Source organism: Ictalurus punctatus, chromosome 11, assembly GCF_001660625.3.
Source record: "Ictalurus punctatus breed USDA103 chromosome 11, Coco_2.0, whole genome shotgun sequence".
In the NCBI taxonomy this organism is placed as follows: domain Eukaryota; kingdom Metazoa; phylum Chordata; class Actinopteri; order Siluriformes; family Ictaluridae; genus Ictalurus; species Ictalurus punctatus.
This window is the reverse complement of record NC_030426.2, coordinates 26,708,487-26,731,198: the sequence shown is the minus strand read 5'-3', so window position 1 is coordinate 26,731,198 and position 22,712 is coordinate 26,708,487. Positions and strand designations below refer to the sequence as shown.

At 41.8% G+C, this 22,712-nt stretch overlaps 1 protein-coding gene across 2 annotated transcripts in view; it reads left to right on the top strand.

Annotated features, from left to right (window-relative positions):
• The window catches only part of LOC108272279 (gamma-aminobutyric acid type A receptor subunit gamma3), a 142,124-nt gene that overhangs the window by 52,505 nt on the left and 66,907 nt on the right, over positions 1-22,712 (top strand). For both annotated transcript variants that reach the window (XM_017480598.3, XM_053683677.1), the window contains one exon: positions 7,937-8,004. In XM_017480598.3, coding sequence (XP_017336087.1) covers positions 7,937-8,004 — 68 coding nt within the window. The remainder of the gene's footprint in view (positions 1-7,936; positions 8,005-22,712) is intronic.

Here is a 22,712-nt window from a genome sequence, read left to right as displayed (position 1 = left end):
CACTGTTATCACCGCGTCTACACTGTTATCACCGCGTCTACACTGTTTATCACCACGTCTACACTGTTATCACCGCGTCTACACTGTTCATCACCGCGTCTACACTGTTATCACCGCGTCTACACTGTTTATCACCGCGTCTACACTGTTATCACCGCGTCTACACTGTTCATCACCGCGTCTACACTGTTCATCACCGCGTCTACACTGTTATCACCGCGTCTACACTGTTTATCACCGCGTCTACACTGTTTATCACCGCGTCTACACTGTTTATCACCGCGTCTACACTGTTATCACCCCGTCTACATTGTTATCACCGCGTCTACATTGTTCATCACCGCGTCTACACTGTTATCACCGCATCTACACTGTTCATCACCGCGTCTACACTGTTTATCACCGCGTCTACACTGTTATCACCGCGTCTACACTGTTTATCACGGCGTCTACACTGTTATCACCGCGTCTACACTGTTTTCACAGCGTCTACACTGTTATCACCGCGTCTACACTGTTTATCACCGCGTCTACACTGTCATCACCGTGTCTACACTGTTTTGTACGGCGTCTACACCGTTTATCACCGCGTCTACACTGTTTATCACCGCGTCTACACTGTTTATCACCACGTCTACACCGTTTATCACCGCGTCTACACTGTTTATCACCGCGTCTACACTGTTATCACCGCGTCTACACTGTTATCACCGCGTCTACACTGTTTATCACCCCGTCTACACTGTTATCACCCCGTCTACACTTTTATCACGGTGTCTACACTGTTATCACCGCGTCTACACTGTTTATCACCCCGTCTACACCGTTTATCACGGCATCTACACCGTTTATCACCACGTCTGCACTGTTTATCACCGCGTCTACACCGTTTATCACCGCGTCTACACCGGTTATCACGGCGTCTACACTGTTTATCACCGCGTCTACACCGTTTATCACCGCGTCTACACTGTTATCACCGCGTCTGCACTGTTTATCACCGCGTCTACACCGTTTATCACCGCGTCTACACTATTTATCACCCCGTCTACACTGTTTATCACCGCGTCTACACTGTTTATCACCGCGTCTACACTGTTATCACCGCGTCTACACTATTTATCACCGCGTCTACACTGTTATCACCGCGTCTACACTGTTCATCACCGCGTCTACACTATCACCGCGTCTACACTGTTATCACCGCGTCTACACTGTTTATCACCCCGTCTACACTGTTTATCACTCCGTCTACACTGTTTATCACAGCGTCTACACTGTTATCACCGCGTCTACACTGTTTATCACCCCATCTACACTGTTATCATCGCGTCTACACTGTTTATCACCCCGTCTACACTGTTATCACCGCGTCTACACTGTTTATCACCCCATCTACACTGTTATCACGGCGTCTACACTGTTTATCACCGCGTCTACACTGTTATCACCGCGTCTACACTGTTTATCACCGCGTCTACACTGTTTATCACCGCGTCTACACTGTTTATCACCGCGTCTACACTGTTTATCACCGCGTCTACACTGTTATCACCGCGTCTACACTGTTATCACCGCGTCTACACTGTTTATCACCCCGTCTACACTGTTATCACGGCGTCTACACTGCGAGTGATGTTTAACACGTCCTCATTACAGATAGATCACTTACGGATCACTCCTGTTATAATAAACGATGGAATTTACACTGCAAGTGTGCAGATACAGCATGTAATGATGATAAACGTGAATTAAACTAAACCTTTTAAGCAACTCACACCAGTTTCCCCAACCCCCTGCACACAGTGGAGCATTTTATAAACATCAGTTTGTGCTCGAGCATCACTGTCGTGCTTCCGTACTGCGCGAGGTCCGCTTTGTAAAGTTTACAGGTTACAGTCTTCTTCACAGTGTTTAATATAAAATGCACCCCTGCCTTAGAGGATGTGGAGGTTGCACATTTTTTTCCTCAGTCATGTGACGATTTCGCCGCCGTCTGATGGTGACTGAGGTCATGTTGGGTATAAAAGGTAACGTTGATATAAACAGTAAACTGAAGAAATTGATTGTTGTTGATTCTGGGTATCTGCTAAAGTTAGCGGCGTTGCATTACGTGCGTTTAACATAACCTGCCATCGACTGGGAAACGGCTTATACTTCCGGTTAGTATAAAAACCCGCTAGTGTTCCATTTGAGACGATATTACTTTTCTAAACCTCATACACTAGATGGTAGAGTACATGGTGCATAGTGTAAGTGTACAGTATGTCATTTGGGACACAGTTTTGGTCTATACACTCTAATTAATTAATTAATGATTTTTTTTTTAACCCAGTAAATGTGCCCCGTGCCATGCTCAGACCAACTAATTGATAATGAGACTCGTTAATTATTTGCATAATCGATTGTAATCGATGTTGCAGCTGTACTTCTCGCACTTTTAACAGTGATTTCTAACTTCCCAGTGATGAAGGTTCCAACACACAGACTCGACCAACAGCAGAGCTGAAAACCTCAGGGTGCTTTCGGAGTATGAAAGAGCTGTAAGTGGGAGGAAAAAGCCGAAGGAGTTGAGTGGGTTTTTGACGCCAGTGAAAGACTCTGAAACTCTCCATTAGCATACTGTTCCCTGTACTGGAGTGCTGGCAGTCATGGTATGTGTGTGTGTGTGTGTGTGTGTGTGTGTGTGTGTGTGAGAGAGAGAGAGACCAGGCTCCTGAGTGCTGTGTGTAGGCAGGAGGCAGACATCCAGACATCTCTGACTGAAAGAGAGTCCAATCCTGAACAAAAAATACTTTTCTCTTTTCTAAAAAAAAAAAATTCCGTTCAATTCAGTTTTATTTGTATATCACTTTTAACAATGGCCATTCTCCCAGAGCAGCTTTACAGAAATATATTCATTCCCGGATACACATTTTAAATGTATAAATGCATCTATAATGAGCAAGACAGAGGAGCCGGTGGTGAGAAAAAAAACCCCTTGAGACGATATGAGGAAGAAACCTCGAGAGGAACCAGACTCAGAAGGGAACCCGTCCTCATCAGGGTGACACCGGATAGTGCGATTATAAATAATTAAATGCATCCCTTCAATAAATGAACAAAACAAGTCTGTTTTGATCACTGATGGAGACATGAGTGCAAAACTGTTTGTGGCAATTGCAGTCGTAAAGCCATCATAGCATAACTGTTCATATGAATTGAGGTCTAAAGCCATCTTCATGGTTTTTAAGTGCATCTTCAGGCTGAACCATGTGGGGACATCCTCAGTAACAGCGACTGGATTCCAAGTGATGAGAACTCCAAGCAGAAGTCAGGATGGGCCGGGCAGGTCCGGAGAGCGGAAGGGGTCAGGATCACTGAAATATCAGGAGTATCATGTAGCTCAACAGAGAGAGAGAGAGAGAGAGAGAGAGAGAGAGAGAGAGAGAGAAATTTCCAAAGGGATTCACTGGTGGCCTTGTGTCTAGATCTGAACTCATCTTTTCTAGGATTCACTGTATCTCTACGTATTCCTGCATGTGTAGTCCTAGTTGTAATTATCACTGGTTTAATCAAACAAAATGGCGTCCACGCTCAGTATTCAGCAGCACATACTGTACTGTAGAATAGCACTTGATCCAGCACGTCTCGTTCTCCAGGTGCGCCGGGCACCGACGGTTGATTTAATGAAGGCACGAGGAACTAAACCGAGGGTGTGTGATAATTACATGCACTCTCCTGTAAAGACAGTTCGAAGGATAAGCCGCTCATCTGCTACGCTCACAGAGCAGCTTTCGGTTCGGCTAAATAAAAATGATAAACGCTAGAAACTCGTCACCCGCTTGGCCTTGTTACTGCAGGAGTATAGAACTGAAATCAGAGCAGTTTGAGCACAGAGGCAGCGTGAGGTCAGCGTGGACGGAAATAAAAAGCTTCTCGGCGTTTCGCAGTGCATTGCTGCAGTGGCATTTCATATCAGAAGACTCGACGTGCTGTTATTAGCACTTTTGCGCAGCTCCTTCTGGTGTTATTTCTTTCCACAAAAACAAAGCAGAAGGAAGGAAAATCCTCAGCATGTTGAAAACAGCAGCGAGGACGATGACTCGGGGGTTTTATATAAATGGTCTGCACTTATATAACGCTTTTTTAACATTAGCGGTTCCAAAGCGCTGTACACTGTGTCTCATTCACCCATTCACACTCACACACACACTCACACACACACTCACACACACACTCACACACACACTCACACACACACTCACACACACACTCACACACACACTCACACTCACACACCAGTGGTAGCAGAGCTGCTATGCAAGGCGCTAACTTGCCATCGGGAGCAACTTGGGGTTCAGTGTCTTGCCCAAGGACACTTCGGTATGTGGAGTCATGTGGAGTCGTATGGGGTCGTGTGGAGTTGCGTAGAGTCATGTGTAGTCGTGTGGAGTCATGGAGTCGTGTGGAGTCGTGTGGAGTCGTGTGGAGTCGTGTAGAGTCGTGTAGAGTCGCGTAGAGTCGCGTGGAGTCGCGTGGAGTCGCGTGGAGTCGTGTGGAGTTGCGTAGAGTCATGTGTAGTCGTGTGGAGTCATGGAGTCGTGTGGAGTCGTGTGGAGTCGTGTGGAGTCGTGTAGAGTCGTGTAGAGTCGCGTAGAGTCACGTGGAGTCGTGCGGAGTCATGCGGAGTCGTGTAGAGTCACGTGGAGTCATGTGGAGTCATGTAGAGTCATGTGGAGTCATGTGGAGTCATGTAGAGTCATGTGGAGTCATGTGGAGTCATGTGGAGTCATGTGGAGTCATGTAGAGTCATGTGGAGTCATGTGGGCCAGGAATGGAACCGCCAATCCTACGATTAGCGGACAACCCGCTCTACCACCTGAGCCACAGCTGCCCCTTTTATGTAGAGTATACTGTAACGCGGTTTGAAGGATTTTTGGTTCGAATTTCAAGAGGAAAACAACACGTGTGTCACAGCGCAGCTTTAAAACGCGCTCTGTTTTAAAACAGCACGATCTACAGCTTGTGGCATAAACACGTGACATGTCATTGTTTACGAGAGAGGAGTTTACAGCTTTGCGGTTTCACCGTGACATGATGAGCTGCGTTATTGTAGCGTTATGGTAGCGTCTTTGACACGACCTAAATATGAATGGAGGTGTAAGTTCGATCGCTTTCTGTCCCGCAGCGACGGAACCCGAGGGCAGAAACCATGCTGATGAAGCAAAAATCCCGCCAGCGGGGAGACATAGCAACTTTCCATTTGTGTGATGCTCAGTGTCCCTCTGGAGAACCTTCAGGAACATCTAAATCCTTAAAAAGAGAAGGAGACAAGCAGAGCTGAAGAAGTTCCACAATATAAGCCAGCTCCGTTTCCTTTCGGAGTCCCTCTGTCTCTCTTTATGGACCGTCCTGCCAGCAAAGCACCATGGGAATGTCCCGCCTGCTCTACTGCACATCACTAACAATTCATGTGCATCGTTTAAACGTTAACCTTTTAAATCTATAAGCCCGCAACGTCAGTCCCACCCCCCATCACCACCACCACCACCACCGCGCCCACCGCTGTCACGAGAACGCCGCCATAACACGCCAGTCATGTTCATACGCATAAGTGCACCATCATCATCATCACTCCTTACCACTCTTTGCAGGCTCCGTGTCGCGGTTAATTTAATCAGGGTTAGAGTCTCGTCATTCCACTCACACGTGCGCTCATTCGCAGAGGACCTTTTTGTGGATATTAAAGGATTTATCACGCGTTCATACTCCAGACTGTGGCATGGTAAATCCCTCTGGACTGCTCTGAGACACCTACACCCTGCAGTGGAAACAGTCCAGAATGTTCTGTGGAACGCTGAACACTGGAGCTGTGCTATTTTCCCAATTTTCCCTTCAGGCACCAGGACTAAATGCTCCAGTTAGATGTTTCGTGCTTGCTCCTCAAGATCAAGAACAGGAACAACGCACCGTATGAAATATCCGTAAATGAGGTCTCGCTATAAACAGTCTCATTCCCTCACCAGCCTCTCTTGAATTAATAAGACAACAAATAAACAACAACAACAACAAAAACGCAGCTTCACGAGAAACCGCAAAGAAGCGTAAACTCCGACACTGGAGACTCCTTCCCGAAATGTTCTCAGAACGTCCCTGACGATTACATGCGTTTTTACTCCGTCGTACGCGTCCCTGTGAACGAGCCATCGCCGTAGAAACGATGGCGTATCGGAACGAGCGTATTTAACATAAACCCGCGCTGTTGTGAGAGCTGCTGATGTAGACGATTAATCGACACCTTCTGACCAATCACAATCCAGAATTCAGCAGCGGTGAGGTAGCTGAAGCGTGACGAGTGTTTTAAGCGGCTGTGATGAAGCGGGGGTCAGTTAGCGAGTTAGCGGTGTTAATGCACGTTAGCAGACGCTCCTGTAGTCTGTAATCACTCGGATCATAACACAACTTTAAATCGCATTCATTCTAAGCTCTTACTGTACGTTCCTCTGAATTTCTCTCATTGTGTGTGTTACGCAATGAGGAGGTAAACTTTGTGTGTGTGTGTGTGTGTGTGTGTGTGTGTGTGTGTGGTGTGTGTGTGTGTGTGTGTGTGTGTGTGTGTGTGTGTGTGTGTGTGGTGTGTGTGTGTGTGTGTGTGTGTGTGTGTGTCTGCGCGCAGTAACAATCACAGCGGCTTTAAGCTCTAATGAGGAACTGCTGTCAAATGCATGTGAACTGGAGCGATGTCTCGCACACACACACACACACGCACATAAATGCATAAATAAAAAATATATAATTATAGATGATTATATAAGCATGAAACATACTTTAAAACAGAGGGCTTCTAGATTAGGAGAGACGGAACGATCGAAAGCTGGTTTATTTATCAGGTTTACTCTCCCATGTGGAAACGAGCTGAAATACACACTAAACCTCCATATTCAAAACATCTGTATTAGTCCAGCATATTATTATACATCTTTCTTCCTTTCTTTCTTCCTTTCTTTATAAGAAAGTGGTGATTGCATAAGTATTCACCCTCTTTCTCCATGAAACGCCTAAATTAGTTCTGGTTATATAGTTAGCTGAATGGAGTCGACCTATGAGCAGTTAAAGTGTCACATGATCTCTATGCACACTATATACCTGTTATACCTGTTCCAAACAAGTCTGGGATAATGACAATGATAATGAGTCTTCATTAATCACGTATACATTACAGAACTGTAAAATTCTTTTTATCACATGTCCCAGCATGTTAGGAAGTTGGGGTCAGAGTGCAGGGTCAGCCATGATACACCCGTGATACAGCGCCCCCTGGAGCATAGAGGGTTAAGGGCCTTGCTCATGGGCCCAACAGTGGCAGCTTGGCAGAGCTGGGTCTGGAACCCCTGACCTTCTGATCGGTAACCCAGAGTCTTGCAGTGCTGGGGCATGAACCCCCAAGCTTCTGAGTAGAAACCAAGAGGCCGAGGCTAGCTCTCAGCATGATGCTACCAGCACCATGCTTCACAGTGTCGATGGCGTTCTCAGGGCTATGAGTGTTAGGTTTCCCTCAGATGTAGCACTTTGGGCCAAAATGTTCGGCTCAGACCAGAGAACCGTTTCCATGAGCAGATACTTAATGTAATCCTTTTGAGCAACACGCTCTTTCTTTCACCCCTTCACCGTTCTTCTGGGGACAGTCGCGTGGTTATTCTCGTTAGAGCAGAGGTAAATATTTTTTTCTGTAACTGTAACCTGATGGCTTTGAATCAGTTTGTGTGAAGGTTCATTTTATACTCGATGCTCATTTGTTTGAAGGCTGGTGATAAATGTGCGCTGTAAAACTCAGTGATTGAGTCTATACAGTGATGAATTATGACTATGACCATGTTTAGTGATTTTGCTGTCAGCTTAAGTGTGACATAATCTTCTCTCTTTTTTCCGTGTGTGTGTGTGTGTGTGTCCGCAGTTAAACCGACCGTCATCGACGTGGATATCTTCATTAACAGCATCGGACCCGTCTCGTCTATAAACATGGTAAGTGAAATGGATTTCCACGTCGCTTACAGCTCCGGGGCCTCGTTCCGAACCTCGTGTGCTGGGTTTTAAAGCCGTGTGTATGTGAGCGTGTGTGTGTGTGTGTGTGTGTATGTGATTGTCCCTGTGAGGTCAGAGGTCGCAGTGTAACTTCAGCCGCGATCGCTGCGAGGCACTCAGAGCCTGACCTGAGGGGAAAACGCTGGACAGTCTGATAGGAATAAAGTAATAAAGTAAGCGTATTGTCCATGCCGTGGGAGGACGGATTTAAGCGTGTGATCCACGGTGACCTGAACGTGACACGCGGCCATGTTTTAGTGGTCAAGGTTCGAACAAGACCGAATAATTGGATCTCATTGGTGGATAAATGACTCACCTCCAAATCTGATCTCAATTAAATATAGAGAATAACTGAACTGAGAGATACAAGAGATACCGTAAAACCCTCGCTGCATATTATATTATTATTATTATTATTATTATTATTATTATTATTATTATTACATTATTATTATTATTATTATTATTATTACATTATTATTATTATTATTATTATTATTATTATTATTATTATTATTATTATTATTATTATCATCATTATTATGATAATATACTCTATTATTCTTTAACCCGGACGTACCCCCTCAGCTTTTTTCCTATTTATTCATTCCATTCGTTACGTGTTTTTTTAATATTGTGTAAACTGGGACGTTTTTGACGTCCGTTCACGTCGTTTCGTCATAGCGTAGCGTTCTGTTAGTGTTTGCGTCTGGCGTTGGATCATTTAAAGGTTAATGTGTTTGAAAGGTATTAATGGTGGAATATTATGTGGAGAGCTATTTCATGATTTAACTCAATATTCTGTTACTTTGAGTCATTATCTCGTTATTTCCGCTTAATACTTATTGAATTCATTGAAATCTTATTCCATATTCACTTTCCCAGAATTTGACTCTAACGGTCGCTAATCCACTTCAGTCCGATCGGGTTTTTAACTCCTGCAGTAAGACCCAAACGAACGGTTCCGAACGTTTGAATTTGACGTTCCCGGTCGTCCCGGTCGTCCCGGTTCAGCACGGCTTCTCAGACCAGCTTCGGACTTTTCTGGACACGAGCTTCGGAGTCTTGACGGACGCGTTCTGATCGGCTGTGTGTGCTCGTATGCGTCGCTTAGCGTTCTGAAGCAGGAGGGAAAATAGTCATGGCGGATGTTTATTAGATGATTTGCTGGTAAATAAGATTAGTGACAAGAATTTTTGCTAGTGAAAGATCTTCAGTTAAACACTGGTCTTCATAATATAATAATAATATTAATAATAATAATAATTATTATTATTATTATTATTATTATTATTATTATTATTATTATTATTATATAGTAATAAAAAGTCAAAAGGAGAGTTTTTTTTTTAGCAAAAACCGAGAACTTTAAGGTGACATTCGCTGAGAGTAGAGGACAGATGCAATTTTCCATGTAATGAGAATGATCTTAGTAGAAGGTGAGAGATTAATGTGAGAGAGAAGACATCATCAATCTTCACAAACTTTGTAATGCCACAGATTATGAGAGCTGTAGTTTGCTAAAAAAAAAAAAAGAGAGAGAGAGAGAGAGAGAGAGAGAGAGAGAGAGAGAGACTCAGGTATCACCTCTAATTCTAAGGCTTAGTTAGTTAGTTAGTTTGTTTTTCTATTTATTGTATTTGTTTGTTTACACAGGTGGTTACCTTTGGAGGATTTTTATATTAGGTTACTCGTGTTTTTCCCCTACTTGACTATACGTCAATGAAATGAATTATAAACGAATGATAAACTCATCAGCGTCTGGACCCGTGATATCACCGACCTGGTCACGTACAGTATGGACTGCATTATGAGGATGTTTACTATTTAGAATGGTTTATATTAAGACCATTATTTCAGGAAACATCTATATTTGTGTTTTAAACAGACCGGGGAAAAAGTGGCCGGCGATAGCTCCGGATTCCTGTTCTCGCCTGACGGACGTGGTTTCCTGCTGTCGTAGCTCGTTGTTGTGCGTTCTGAGATGCTTTTGTGCTCAGCACGGTTGTACAGAGTGGTTGTACAGAGTGGTTATACGAGTCACTGTCGCCAGCTCAAACCAGTCTGACCCGTCTCCTTTGACCTCTCTCATCAACAAGGCGTTTCCATTTAGGGCGGGACGACCTTTCTGAGAAAGAAAAAAAAAATCGTATCACGATCGATAACACACGATCTCGATCCACTATCTGAAATGTGAACTTCCTCGAGGACATCCAGCCAGGACATCGTGAAAAGATCACAATCTCGACGACTCGCTTCAGAAGTCGATTGGGGACGTCTTCGAGATCGATCAGGATACAAAATCGTATCGTGTTCGGATCGCCCAGCCCTACGTCCATCCGCTGATTAGATGAGTGTTTTGGGTTTTTTTAATTAGTAAGTTCCTAAATAGAGATCATGGTCATGTGACCGACTACCACTCAAGCATAACCACGCCCCCTACAGCTAGATATAATAAAAGGAGGTGTATTTAAGGAGGTGTGAGGAAAACCCATCCTTTCTGCGTAGTACTTCCATGATGTTTTAGCATGTCGTAGCTTAGCTTTTTTTTTTTTTTTTTTTTCGAAATACTTTTCTGTAGTCCTGATAGTCTTTAGCACGGTTACACCTACATCCTGGATCATGACACTGAAGTCCCTTAAATCTTGTCCCCTAATGGACAGTCTCTTGACTGGAATTATCCAGCTACTGCAGAAATCTCGCTGTAATTTTTGCGGTTCTTGCTTCTTTAACGATCTGCTCTATAGTTCAATTCAAAACTTTTCTCACAGCGACACTTCTTCGGTCCTCGTGCTGACAGACTCCAGATGTAAAAGCGAAACTGAAATCAACACCGCACCATTTATAGCTGATACGTGCATAAAGTAATTATTTCACAGCACACAGCTGGGCAAATTTATTTATTTGTTTGTTTGTTTTTTTCTTCCAAAAAACAGCTGTGCAGGCGATTTTTAATTTATTTATACTTTGTATGAACAGGGCTTCAATTCCTATGTGGTTTACAGCAAACGCAAATGAAAGCTGACCTGCTGAAGTTTCATTTCGAGTAATTAAGCAGGTAAATGTGTGTGTGTGTGTGTGTGTGTGTGTGTACGAATGAAATGTATTCACCCTAACTTCTAGGCTGGAAAAGACTTTGTCATTTCCACTCTGTTCATCTATTCAGTTATATATTTTTTTGTACAAAAATATGTTCCTATCACGATCAGATCAAATCATGACACGCGCCCGTCAGCCATGACATTAAAACCACTCACGGGTTGACGTGAGTAAGATCGATTATCTCATTACCGCGGCACCTGTCAAAGAGGTGGAATATATTTATTAAGCAGTTCTCGAAGTTGACGTGTTGGAAGCAGGAAAAATGGGCAAGCGTGAAGATCTGAACGACTTTGACCAGGGGCGGATTGTGATGTCTAGACGGCTGGGTCAGAGCATCCCGAAAAAACGGCAGGTCCTGTGGGGTGTTCCCGGTATTCGGGGGTTAGTACCTACCAAAATCGGTCCAAGGAAGAACAACCGGTGAACCTCAACGGACGCCCTACCTCCATCGCAACTTACAGGACTTAAAGGATCTGCTGCTAACGTCTTAGCGCCAGATCCCACAGCACACCTCCAGAGGGCTTGTGGAGTCCATGCCTCGACGGCTCGGAGCTGTTTTGGCACCACACGGGGGACGTACACAGTATTAGGCAGGTGATTTTAAGGTTAAAATTTTTCACATCGTTATAAAGGATAGTAATAGCGATAAAGGAAATGCTCAGAAACAGACTAGCTTGCTGTCTATGTCAACATGAAAAACAGCATATTTTATATTCTGGGGGAAAGAACGAGTTATCTGACAGATCCTCGTGTCTAATGCAAGCTATTTTTAGTTCCTTTTGACCCCCTAAGATTATTCTGTATCACAAAAGAGAGAGACATGCACGTGAACATGTTACTTATCTTACATTCTTACGTGCAGATCTACATGAATAGAGGATAATGCTAATGACTCACGCTGCTTGCCGTATCATTCCTCCAGTGTTTTAGCACTGTGGCTGTATTTATTTGAATTTCGAGGTTTCTCAGCAGCTAGATTTCGTAAACTTCACCACAAATCACTGACTGCACCTTTAAAATTCTCACAAATACGCAGTGCCGTCTGCAACCATACACAAATACGTACGTTATCTTCGTTCATTATCCTCATCATCATCATCATCATCATCATCATCGAGCCGGGCTTACAGCACGGGTTCACGCTGGCCTGTAATCATTCCGCTCCAGCAGCGTTTCTGACCGAATAACTGAGTCATGTGAAGAATTTGCCGTATTGATTCTTGTGACATATGATGAGCTCGATGGAAAGATGCTTTCCTTGTCCTGAGGGACTTTTTTTTTTTTTTTCCATTCCAGACTAAAGCCTGGCATGATCAAAAGACAATTTCAAAGGATAAAACAAAAAAGTTCCCAAGGTCGGAACTCATTACGATGTTAAAGTTGTAGACGGCTGAAACGTTCTGCGCATCCAGCTTTTCACGGCAAGTCTGTAAAAAAAGGATGGAAATGTCTATTTCATCGAATGTCAAGGGAGGACATTTGTTTATGCATTTTTTCATACAAAACACAATCAAAGTTCACAGTCAATACGAATCAGCAGAGACGCATAGCAACTATCTGTTGTGACTACTCGGGCTGCGAGGGGCTGGACGCAGACACTCAGGAGACGGTTGTGAAACAGATCAGGTTTGAGTGTAATTTGTGAGGAGGGGAGACGGGAGAGGGGGGAAGGGGCAGGTGGAGGCTATCATGCAGGGCGTGGGGAGCGACGATCTGGCGGTAGCCGGCTTGAGGCGGGACCCAGGGAGTGAGATGCCGGTCGGGGTGTTGGCCGAGGGAGCTGGTCCAAGGAGAGTCTTCTTCAGCGTCAACAGTGTCAAGCGCGGGGACGTATCTGAACTCTCTGTGCTTCTGTGGGCCTTTTATCTCCCTGCGGCGTCTGCCAGAGGGTGAATTGCTTCTGCTCCACTCATTAGCCGGCAGCCATGTGTGCTTCTGCTGCCCCACCTCGCAGCCTTGTGCTTTTAAGCTGTTCGAAACATTGGTGGTGCTGAAGCGGAGCTTCAGTCCTGGGAGGAGCTGTGTTTGTGTGTGCGGGCTGCAAGCTTGCCATCACAGTACCAGCTCTGAGCCTACTGCCGGTGGCTGCAGGGCCCGTCGAAGGTTTGGGACAGGATGGCTCATAAACCTGTCTCAGAGGCATCTGTGTGGACCGTGTAGGGCCTATCGAAGTCTGGATTTCGAAGGACAGGGGAAGTGGTGAGGGCCTGTTTGAGGGCTTGAAACGCCCGCTCCGTGTCTTCGGTCCACCTCACCCGGTCCGGTTGTCCCTTCTTCCTGAGGTCTGACAGGGGGGAGGCTAGAGAGGAAAAGTTAGGCACAGATTTTCTCTAATATCCCGCCAACCCCAAAAAAGGCACGTACCTGTTTCTCCGACTTCGGCTGTGGGTATTCGTTTACGGCCTCTTTTCTTTTTTTTTCTTGTCCTGGGGTTTTAGCAGGCCCCAGCCGATGTGATATCCCAGATACTGGGTACTTACTGTGTGTTAGCCATCAGCCCAGTGGTCCTCAGGCTCTCCCAGTACTGTCTCAGATGGTGTAGGTGGTCCGACCAGGTGGAGGAGTGGATGACGACGTCATCGCAGGTAGACGGCTGCGAATGGCCTGTGACCTCGTGGAGACCGAAGGGTTGAACCCGGTACTGCCAGTGTCCGCTGGTGGTGCTGAACGCGGTCTTGAGTTTAGCGACAGAGATCAGGGCCACCTATCTATCTATCTATCTATTTATCTATTTATCTATCTATCATACAGACTGCTAATGCTGAGAACTGACTTGAACTTCCTTTCTTTCTTTCTTTCTTTCTTTCTTAATGACTTTGTTTTTCTTTTCGTTAAACTTGGCGATTTACGTTCGTTCTTTCTCAAAATTTGATGACTCTTCTTCCTTTCTTTCTTTCTTTCCTGTTTGAGAGATTGATTCTTTGTTGTTTAATCAGTGATTTCTAAAGCAGAGCTTCTCAAAATTATCACACACAAGGACTACTATAACCGAAACAAATAAATAAATAAAACCCTGACCAAGTATTAAAAAACTGAAACATTATTTAAATATACACAACAATAGTTTGCCTATTTATTTATTTATTTATTTATTTATTTATTTTGGGGGCCAGGGTATTGTTTATTATTCCGAACTCTCGACCCACAAAACCTGTTTTGAATAAAATGATCATTAGACGGAAGTTGACGTCATTTCTGTGTGTAATGGCTCAGATAGATCACGTACGTGGGCTGACGTGTCCTCACCCTTCTCTACGCCGTGTTGTAGGCGTCGTTACTGACGTGTGTTCGACTTGTTTATGGTGCGATCAGCTCGTTTTCAGCAGCTCTTTCCTGCTGTGTGTCTCATTTTTCAGCTCTCACCCTTTTTTTATCGGGTGTAATTTTAATGGAGTGTATAATTAAACTACATTACGCTGTCAAATACTGAGGAAACAAGTCACCATGGGTTCTCTCTGATTTCTCTCTTTATTATTATCGAGCCTTCACTGATTTTTAAATGTCCTGAATGTTTATGTAGAGTTTATATAGTGTTTATATAGAATTTAGAGTTTATATAGATTATTAGCGGCGGTCACACTAGACTTTTCGTCCCATTGACTTCCATTCATACGCATGCGAATGCGAAGAAGTTTCACATTTTCGCTGCGTTCCAGAGTTTAAGTTTGGTGATCTGCGAATTCGTGTCACGGGAAGCCATGTGACCAATAGAAGTTCGACACGTCTTCAGAAAATCCAGGAAGCACTGATTAGAGCGGTGTTGCACCATCCCATTTTATTAAAAAACAAATAAGCTAAAATTTAGCGTTTTTTTTTATTGTTTTTTTTCTTTAAATAAACATAACACAAACTGCGAAGCGAAATTAAAAACACTCAAACAGATCAGAGCTTAAATAAACCGAACAGCAGCGCATTAAAACAGAACAATTAACGAGAAATGAAAAATTAGGGGGAAAACAAACAGATCAGAAACCAACAAAACAGCAAATAAAAACAAAAAAGCAGGGAAAAAAACGAATAATTACTGCAAAAGCAGAGAAACAAAACAGCAGACACAACTATAAAGCTGAAATACAGAACAGTCAGTTAAAAGAACTGTAGAAAAAGCAAATGAATAAAAATAAAACGGGGAAAAAATTAAAGAAAATATAAAAGCATTCAATCAGACCAGCAGGTTTGTTTATAGGGAGAGTTCGTAGGGCTACATGACTCCTGTATAATCACTAAATGACAGCTGATATAAATGTGCATAAATGTTTATAAATATAAACAGCTGGTTGATTTTTTCCCCTTGCATAATATTATAACCGTAACTGGCGCTGTAAGGTGTTACTTGGAAGCTCATTGTGCTTATGTAGGCGTTACGAAGCCTTATGAACACTACACTGCACATAAATTACGTATTATTGAAAATGTTACATTTGTAAATGTTTTTTTGGTTGTTTTTTTTTGCGACCCGAACCAGCGACGAAGTAAAGACAGAACAAAAGACTGTAGGTATATATTGAACCAGTGAACAAATCAGCAAATGAATCAGTGAGCAAATCAGCAAATGAATCAGTGAACAAATCAATGGACAAATAAGCAAGAATCAGTGAACGAATCAGTGAACGAATCTGCAAATGAATCAGTGAACAAATCAGTGAACGAATCAGCAAATGAATCAGTGAACAAATCAGCAAATGAATCAGTGAACAAATCCATGGACAAATCAGTAAGAATCAGTGAACGAATCAGTGAACAAATCTGCAAATGAATCAGTGAACAAATCAGTGAACAAATCAGCAAATGAATCATTGAACAAATCTGCAAATGAATCAGTGAACGAATCATCAAATGAATCAGTATACAAATCAGTGAACAAATCAGCAAATGAATCAGTGAACAAATCAGCAAATGAATCAGTGAACAAATCTGCAAATGAATCAGTGAGCAAATCAGCAAATGAATCAGTGAACAAATCAATGGACAAATAAGCAAGAATCAGTGAACGAATCAGTGAACGAATCTGCAAATGAATCAGTGAACAAATCAGTGAACGAATCAGCAAATGAATCAGTGAACAAATCAGCAAATGAATCAGTGAACAAATCCATGGACAAATCAGTAAGAATCAGTGAACGAATCAGTGAACAAATCTGCAAATGAATCAGTGAACAAATCAGTGAACAAATCAGCAAATGAATCATTGAACAAATCTGCAAATGAATCAGTGAACGAATCATCAAATGAATCAGTATACAAATCAGTGAACAAATCAGCAAATGAATCAGTGAACAAATCAGCAAATGAATCAGTGAACAAATCTGCAAATGAATCAGTGAGCAAATCAGCAAATGAATCAGTGAACAAATCAATGGACAAATAAGCAAGAATCAGTGAACGAATCAGTGAACGAATCTGCAAATGAATCAGTGAACAAATCAGTGAACGAATCAGCAAATGAATCAGTGAACAAATCAGCAAATGAATCAGTGAACAAATCCATGGACAAATCAGCAAGAATCAGTGAACGAATCAGTGAACAAATCTGCAAATGAATCAGTGAACAAATCAGTGAACAAATCAGCAAATGAATCAGTGAACAAATCTGCAAATGAATCAGTGAACGAATCAGCAAATGAATCAGTGAACAAATCTGCAAATGAATCAGTGAACATATCAGCAAATGAATCAGTTTACAAATCAGTGAACGAATCAGCAAATGAAAATTTTTCCTCTTGCGTAATATTTCTAACCGTTTCTGGCACTGTAAGGTGTTACTTTGAAGCTCATTGTGCTTATGTAGGCATTACGAAGCCTTATGAACACTACACTGCACATAAATTACGTATTATTGAAAATGTTACATTTGTAAATGTTTTTTTTTTTTTTTTTGGGGGGGGGGTCTCAAACCCGCGACTCAGTAAAGACATTGTGAACAAAATATATTTATTTAACCTTTGAATTTACATTTAAAAAAAAACATTAACATTGAAAATGAATGTAAAAATTGAATCACTGTGTTTAAATCCACAATGAAGTGGTACGTTTATATTTATTTGCTTATTTATTTTGTTTATTTATTGTTATTTTTCAAATAAAGACAGACTGTAGGTATTTGGCAGCTTGACAGGAGAGCGTTGTTGTTTTTTTTAGGGTTTTTTTTTTGACACTCGTCGCTTGTCTCAGTGTCAATTTTCTGAAGCATCTTAAATCGACTATCTCCAGCACCACAGAGATTCTCATCTCAACGCTCTCGGTTCTCCGCCGCCTGGCAGGTACGTTCTCAGGCTGATAAATGACACCTGTCATTAGAGTGTATCGGGAGAACCCATTTTTTCTTTCCCACAGGACAATAGCTGTCATCTCTCAGGAAGACGAGCCGAGCGGAGGAGAAGCGCTAGCTCGGAGTAAACAGCCATTCTCTCTTTAGGAGGTCCAATTAGGCTCAGCATCTGAAAATCAGACGAGTATAAGCACCCTCTCTCTGCTTCTGAGTAAAAAAATAAAACTCCCATCCTAACATAAATCACAGAGGATTAAAGATTTATTCTGGCAGTCGATGTGAGCTTAGTTCTTTTTAAAAATGCAACACCATCTTGTTTCAAAAATGCACATTTCCTACTATGACATTACTCAGCAGTATGAACCTGAGCACACACACACACATGCACACACACACACGCGGGCATATTGCACATTAGTTTTATGCTACATATGTATTACACAAGAACTAATCAATCATTTTTACACGATTCACTAAAATCGAGTCGAGTCGTTTATTTAATTCAGTTGTTGCTGACAAATTATTTCTGAAAACTTCATGAATCAGTGTTTATTAAACTATTCTAAATTCTGTAAGTCCTGTTTGTAGTTGTGCATACACCAAACTTGGTTTCGCCACCCTGATTCAGTGAGTCAGTGTTTGGATCAGTGAATCATTTTGTTCATAAACGAAATTCAGCTACAATGCACTATGCAGGGTTGCACAACGATTATGATTTTAAACGAAATGAATCAAATTCATCTCCTATCGTCCCCTTTCTTTTTCTTTTCTTTTCTCTTCTTTAGTTACTTTTCCGTTTTCCCCCTTTTAGTTCCTCTGTCTTTTCGCCTTTATTTTCCTTTTTCCTTTCCTTCTTTTCCTTTTCAAATCAGCAAATGTGTGAATGAATCAGTAAACAAATTAGCAAATGAATCAGTGTACAAATCAGCAAAAGAATCAGTGAATGAATCTGCAAATGAATCAGTGAACAAATCAGCAAATGAATCAGTGAACAAATCAGTGAACGAATCTGCAAATCAATCAGTGAACGAATCAGCAAATGATTCGGCGAACAAATCAATGAACAAATCAGCAAAAGAATCGGTGAACGAATCAGCAAATGAGTCAGTGAACGAATCAGCAAAGGAATAAGTGAATGAATCAGCAAAGGAATCAGAGAAGGAATCATTGAACAGTGAATCAGTGAATCTTTTAGTCTCCAGTCTCTCTAGTCATGTTATAAGCTGATATAACATATGACTTTGTGGAAATTAAGTTTGAGTGAAAAGAAAAGTTAAATGAATCTTTATTCTGAACACAGTGTCAGTGTTTAAAAGATTCTTCATTAGACTCGATGTGTATGTGTAAGATGTCAGTCATCCACCCCGACCTCACCTCTGCCTCTCACAAGGCATGCTATAGGTAACACACTCAGGTGCATCTCATCTGCACCCTGTGTGTGTGTGTGTGTGTGTGTGTGTGTGTGTGTGTGTGTGTGTGTGTGTAGGATAAACCGACAGGTGTTTATGAATGAGTAATAGAGTGACACAAAGAGATGTTTCTCATTAAGAGGAGGCAGTTTAAAAGGCCGGCTGCTGCAACATGGCCACCGACCACCGGCTATTTTTAACCGGCTGGATCACGCCGTGTCCTAGGCAACCGTGCCGAATCGAGGAAATCCTTCAGCATGACACCTAGTGTTAGTGGCAGACTGGCAAGAACCCACCCAAAACCACCCACCCACCGACCAAACCAACACCCCCCCCCCCCCCCCCACACACACACACACACACACGGTCATATACATCTGCAGTTCTTCAAAAAACAGGAGGAACATCAGGCAGCAGATCTCCTTCATTCCATCCCCCCCTTCACTTTCCTTTTTATTTCTTTTCACATAATCCCCCCCCCCCCACACACACACACACAGAGTGCTTATGTTCTTTACAGGTTTCCTTTTATGGTTTTCTCAGGTGCTTGAATTAAAACGGTTATGGTCATGTGACCAAGCGTAAACGCAGACCCTCATGTTAAATCGTGTACAGATTTCTGTATTTCTTGTCTAGACGAGCGAACCTCGGGCTAATAAAAAAGGATTGGAGCTCATTATCGGCAGACCGGGTTTTCTCCACTGAACACAGGAGTGTTTAATGAAAAGTGCACAGAACAAATAATCCCTCAAGTCGCACCAGAATTAGCGGCGGACTCGAGGGAACGCTGATGATGAACGATCGCTGCGAGAGAATTCGTTATTCGTTCGACTCTCACGTCTCCCTCCACTCAGCATGTCTGTCTGTCTGTCTGTCTGTCAGGTACGGACACAAGCGCAGGAGTAAAGCGTTATTAAACATAGCAGTCAAAAGAAAGACCTAATCCAGAAGCAGAGCCAGGGCAAGTCGAGAAAGCCCGAAACAAGCTCCAGAACCGGGAGAGCAGTCAGTAAACAAGGCGTGGTAATGTCTGTAATAGAAGAACAGTGTGTAAGAAGGGTGTATACTTCACCTCGAACATAGAAACACCAGGGATAACCTACATTTCTCCATCTGGGGATTAATAAAGTATTATCTTATCGTATTAAATACACAAACTAATCAAAGGGCAAACCGAGCACAGGTGAGAGTGATCAAGATACACCGGGGAGATAACCACTGGGACATGGGAGGAGACAGGACACGAGTCCAAACACAGATATGAAATAGATTTAGATAATGATGTAGAAGACACTGTGTGTGTGTGTGTGTGTGTGTGTGTGTATGTTTGTATGTGGCAATTATTTTTGCTAAATACTGTGTAAATGGGGTAAATGGTTATTTTTACACACACACAGACACACACACACAGAGATACACACACAGATACAGACACACTCACACACACACACACACACAGACACAGACACACACACACACACACACACAGACAGACACACACACACAGAGCAGTAAAAAGCCGTGTGACTCATACTGTGTGCTGTAATCATCTGTCATCTGCTGACTCTGTACACACACCTGGGTTTATGATCATTCACCAGAGAGCTTAGCACGGATATCGGTACACCCCGGATATCATCGTTAACACTGATCCCGTCCTCACTTCACCATCAGAACCTCACAGAGACTTCTGCAGAACTTCAGCAGCTCGGGGCTCAGTGCACCATGTGCTGATTGAGTTCTTCTTAAAGTAAAGAAGTAAATTAGTCTTTTTTTCTGTGTGCGTATAAAAGCCCTGAATGCCCTGAACACATTAAAGCTTTCACTGAACCTTAACGTTAACGTTAAAGTAAATGCTCATTGTTCATGTTTAACAGGTTTTGATTCACATAATGCAAAATGATAAATTAATGAACAAATAAAGTTAAAAAAAAACGTATACTGAAAATAAGCATTATACAAAAAAAGAGGAAAAAAGCAGGACAATAATAAATAAATAATGTTATCTGCTGCCAATACAACCAGAACATAAATAAATAAATAAATGGATACAATTACATATTAGAGAAAGGGCTAATAAAATAAAGTAACATTAAATAATCATTACAGAAAGAAAGAAAAAAGAAAGAGAAAAAATTCAGCCATAAGGAAACGGAGAAAAAGAAAGAAAGACAAAAAGAAAGAAAGAAATTCAGACAGAAAGAAAGAAAGAAAGAAAGAAAAATGTCAGACAGACAGAAAGAAAGAAAGAAAAATGCCAGACGGACGGACAGAAAAAAGTCAAAACGAAGGAAATAGAGAAAGGAAAAAGACAGACAGAAAAAAGAAAGAAAAAAAGTCAAACAGAAAGAAATAGAATAGAGAAAGAAAGAAAAAGAAAAAAGTCAGACAGACAGGAAGAAAGTAAGAAAGGAAATAAATATTAATCTTAACATGTGGCACATGGTAAAAATTCTCAATTTTAAAGTTTTCATTATATATTTATATATAATACGCATCTAAATAATATTTACACGAGTAACATCAACGTTAAGTTTAATTATTTACATAATACAAAATAAATAAATAAATGAATTAACAAATGAAAGAATTTATGAATAAATAATGGAATGCGATAAAATACTGAAACATTAAAACAGATTCCATACGTCAACGTTTACTTATATTTATATTTTAATATTTAATATTTTATTTATATTATTATACTTCCTATTTCAGTACAAATGTAAAAAAAAAAAATCCAAAATAAATAAATAAATACATTAGAAATTTAAAATTAAATGATCACAATTATATATATATATATATATATATATATATATATATATATATATATATATATATATATATATTTTTTTTTTTTTTTTAAATAAGCAGAAAATGAATAAGAATAATAATTTTGAGAAACAAGTGCAATGAGTGTACAAGTGAATATGTGAATAAATGAACTGAATAAATAGCTCAGAACATGACGGTTGCTTCTACAGGAATGTTCTGGAGTGGTTCGGAGCTCGGTGTACTGAACCACAGACGACAGAGTCAGTAATTAAACACTGCCGGCGTCCGTGTTCATGCCGTACATCACCAAGCGCTCATCCATTAGCACTCTGCTGCTGATGAGGTATTAAACACTGCCGGGTTTTCCCTCTTCCCCCTCACGTCGGCTCAGCGTGCTGTAACTCCTCATGGTTTTATTGCCGCGGGATCAGAACGGCGTGTACAGATGTGATTGTAAAACAGATAGGACCTGTTCCACGGCGATCATCGCTCACGTTGACGTAACTACAGGCACAGGAGCAATTTATTTTTCTGTCAGGACCAGCCTGGACACGGACTTTATCGCCACCTGAAAAGCTCCTGGAGCTAATTCTGAGGATTTCCAACACGATACGCTAAATTAAACACTTATTATATACGCATTACGAGCAGCAAAGTGATCATTACACACATATTAACAGCACAGTGGCTGTACAGGCCAGAAACGCCATCCTGTAACCATCGATATGCGCTTCATCACGACCGCCGTTTACGTTCCACTCGGAAAAGCCATGAATTTCTGATCTGTCCGAGATAAAAACACCAGCAGGAACGCGTATGCGGATGTAATAGCAGGTTCTTCAGACGAGCGTAACATAAACAACACCTCCGTTTTGTGTGTTTGTCTTAATACACATGTCGCTTGAGCTGTGTGTCTATCTAAATGTGTGAAATGGAGGGTGAGGTCAATGCTGTTAGAGTGAAATATCACAGAGAACATATATCGTATGTGTAAATTAATGCAACTGATGGGCGGGTACTAAAGTTGCAGATGCGAAAAAACAAAACCCTCGTAATTACACCGATTCTTCTTTAAATGAATACAATAGTAT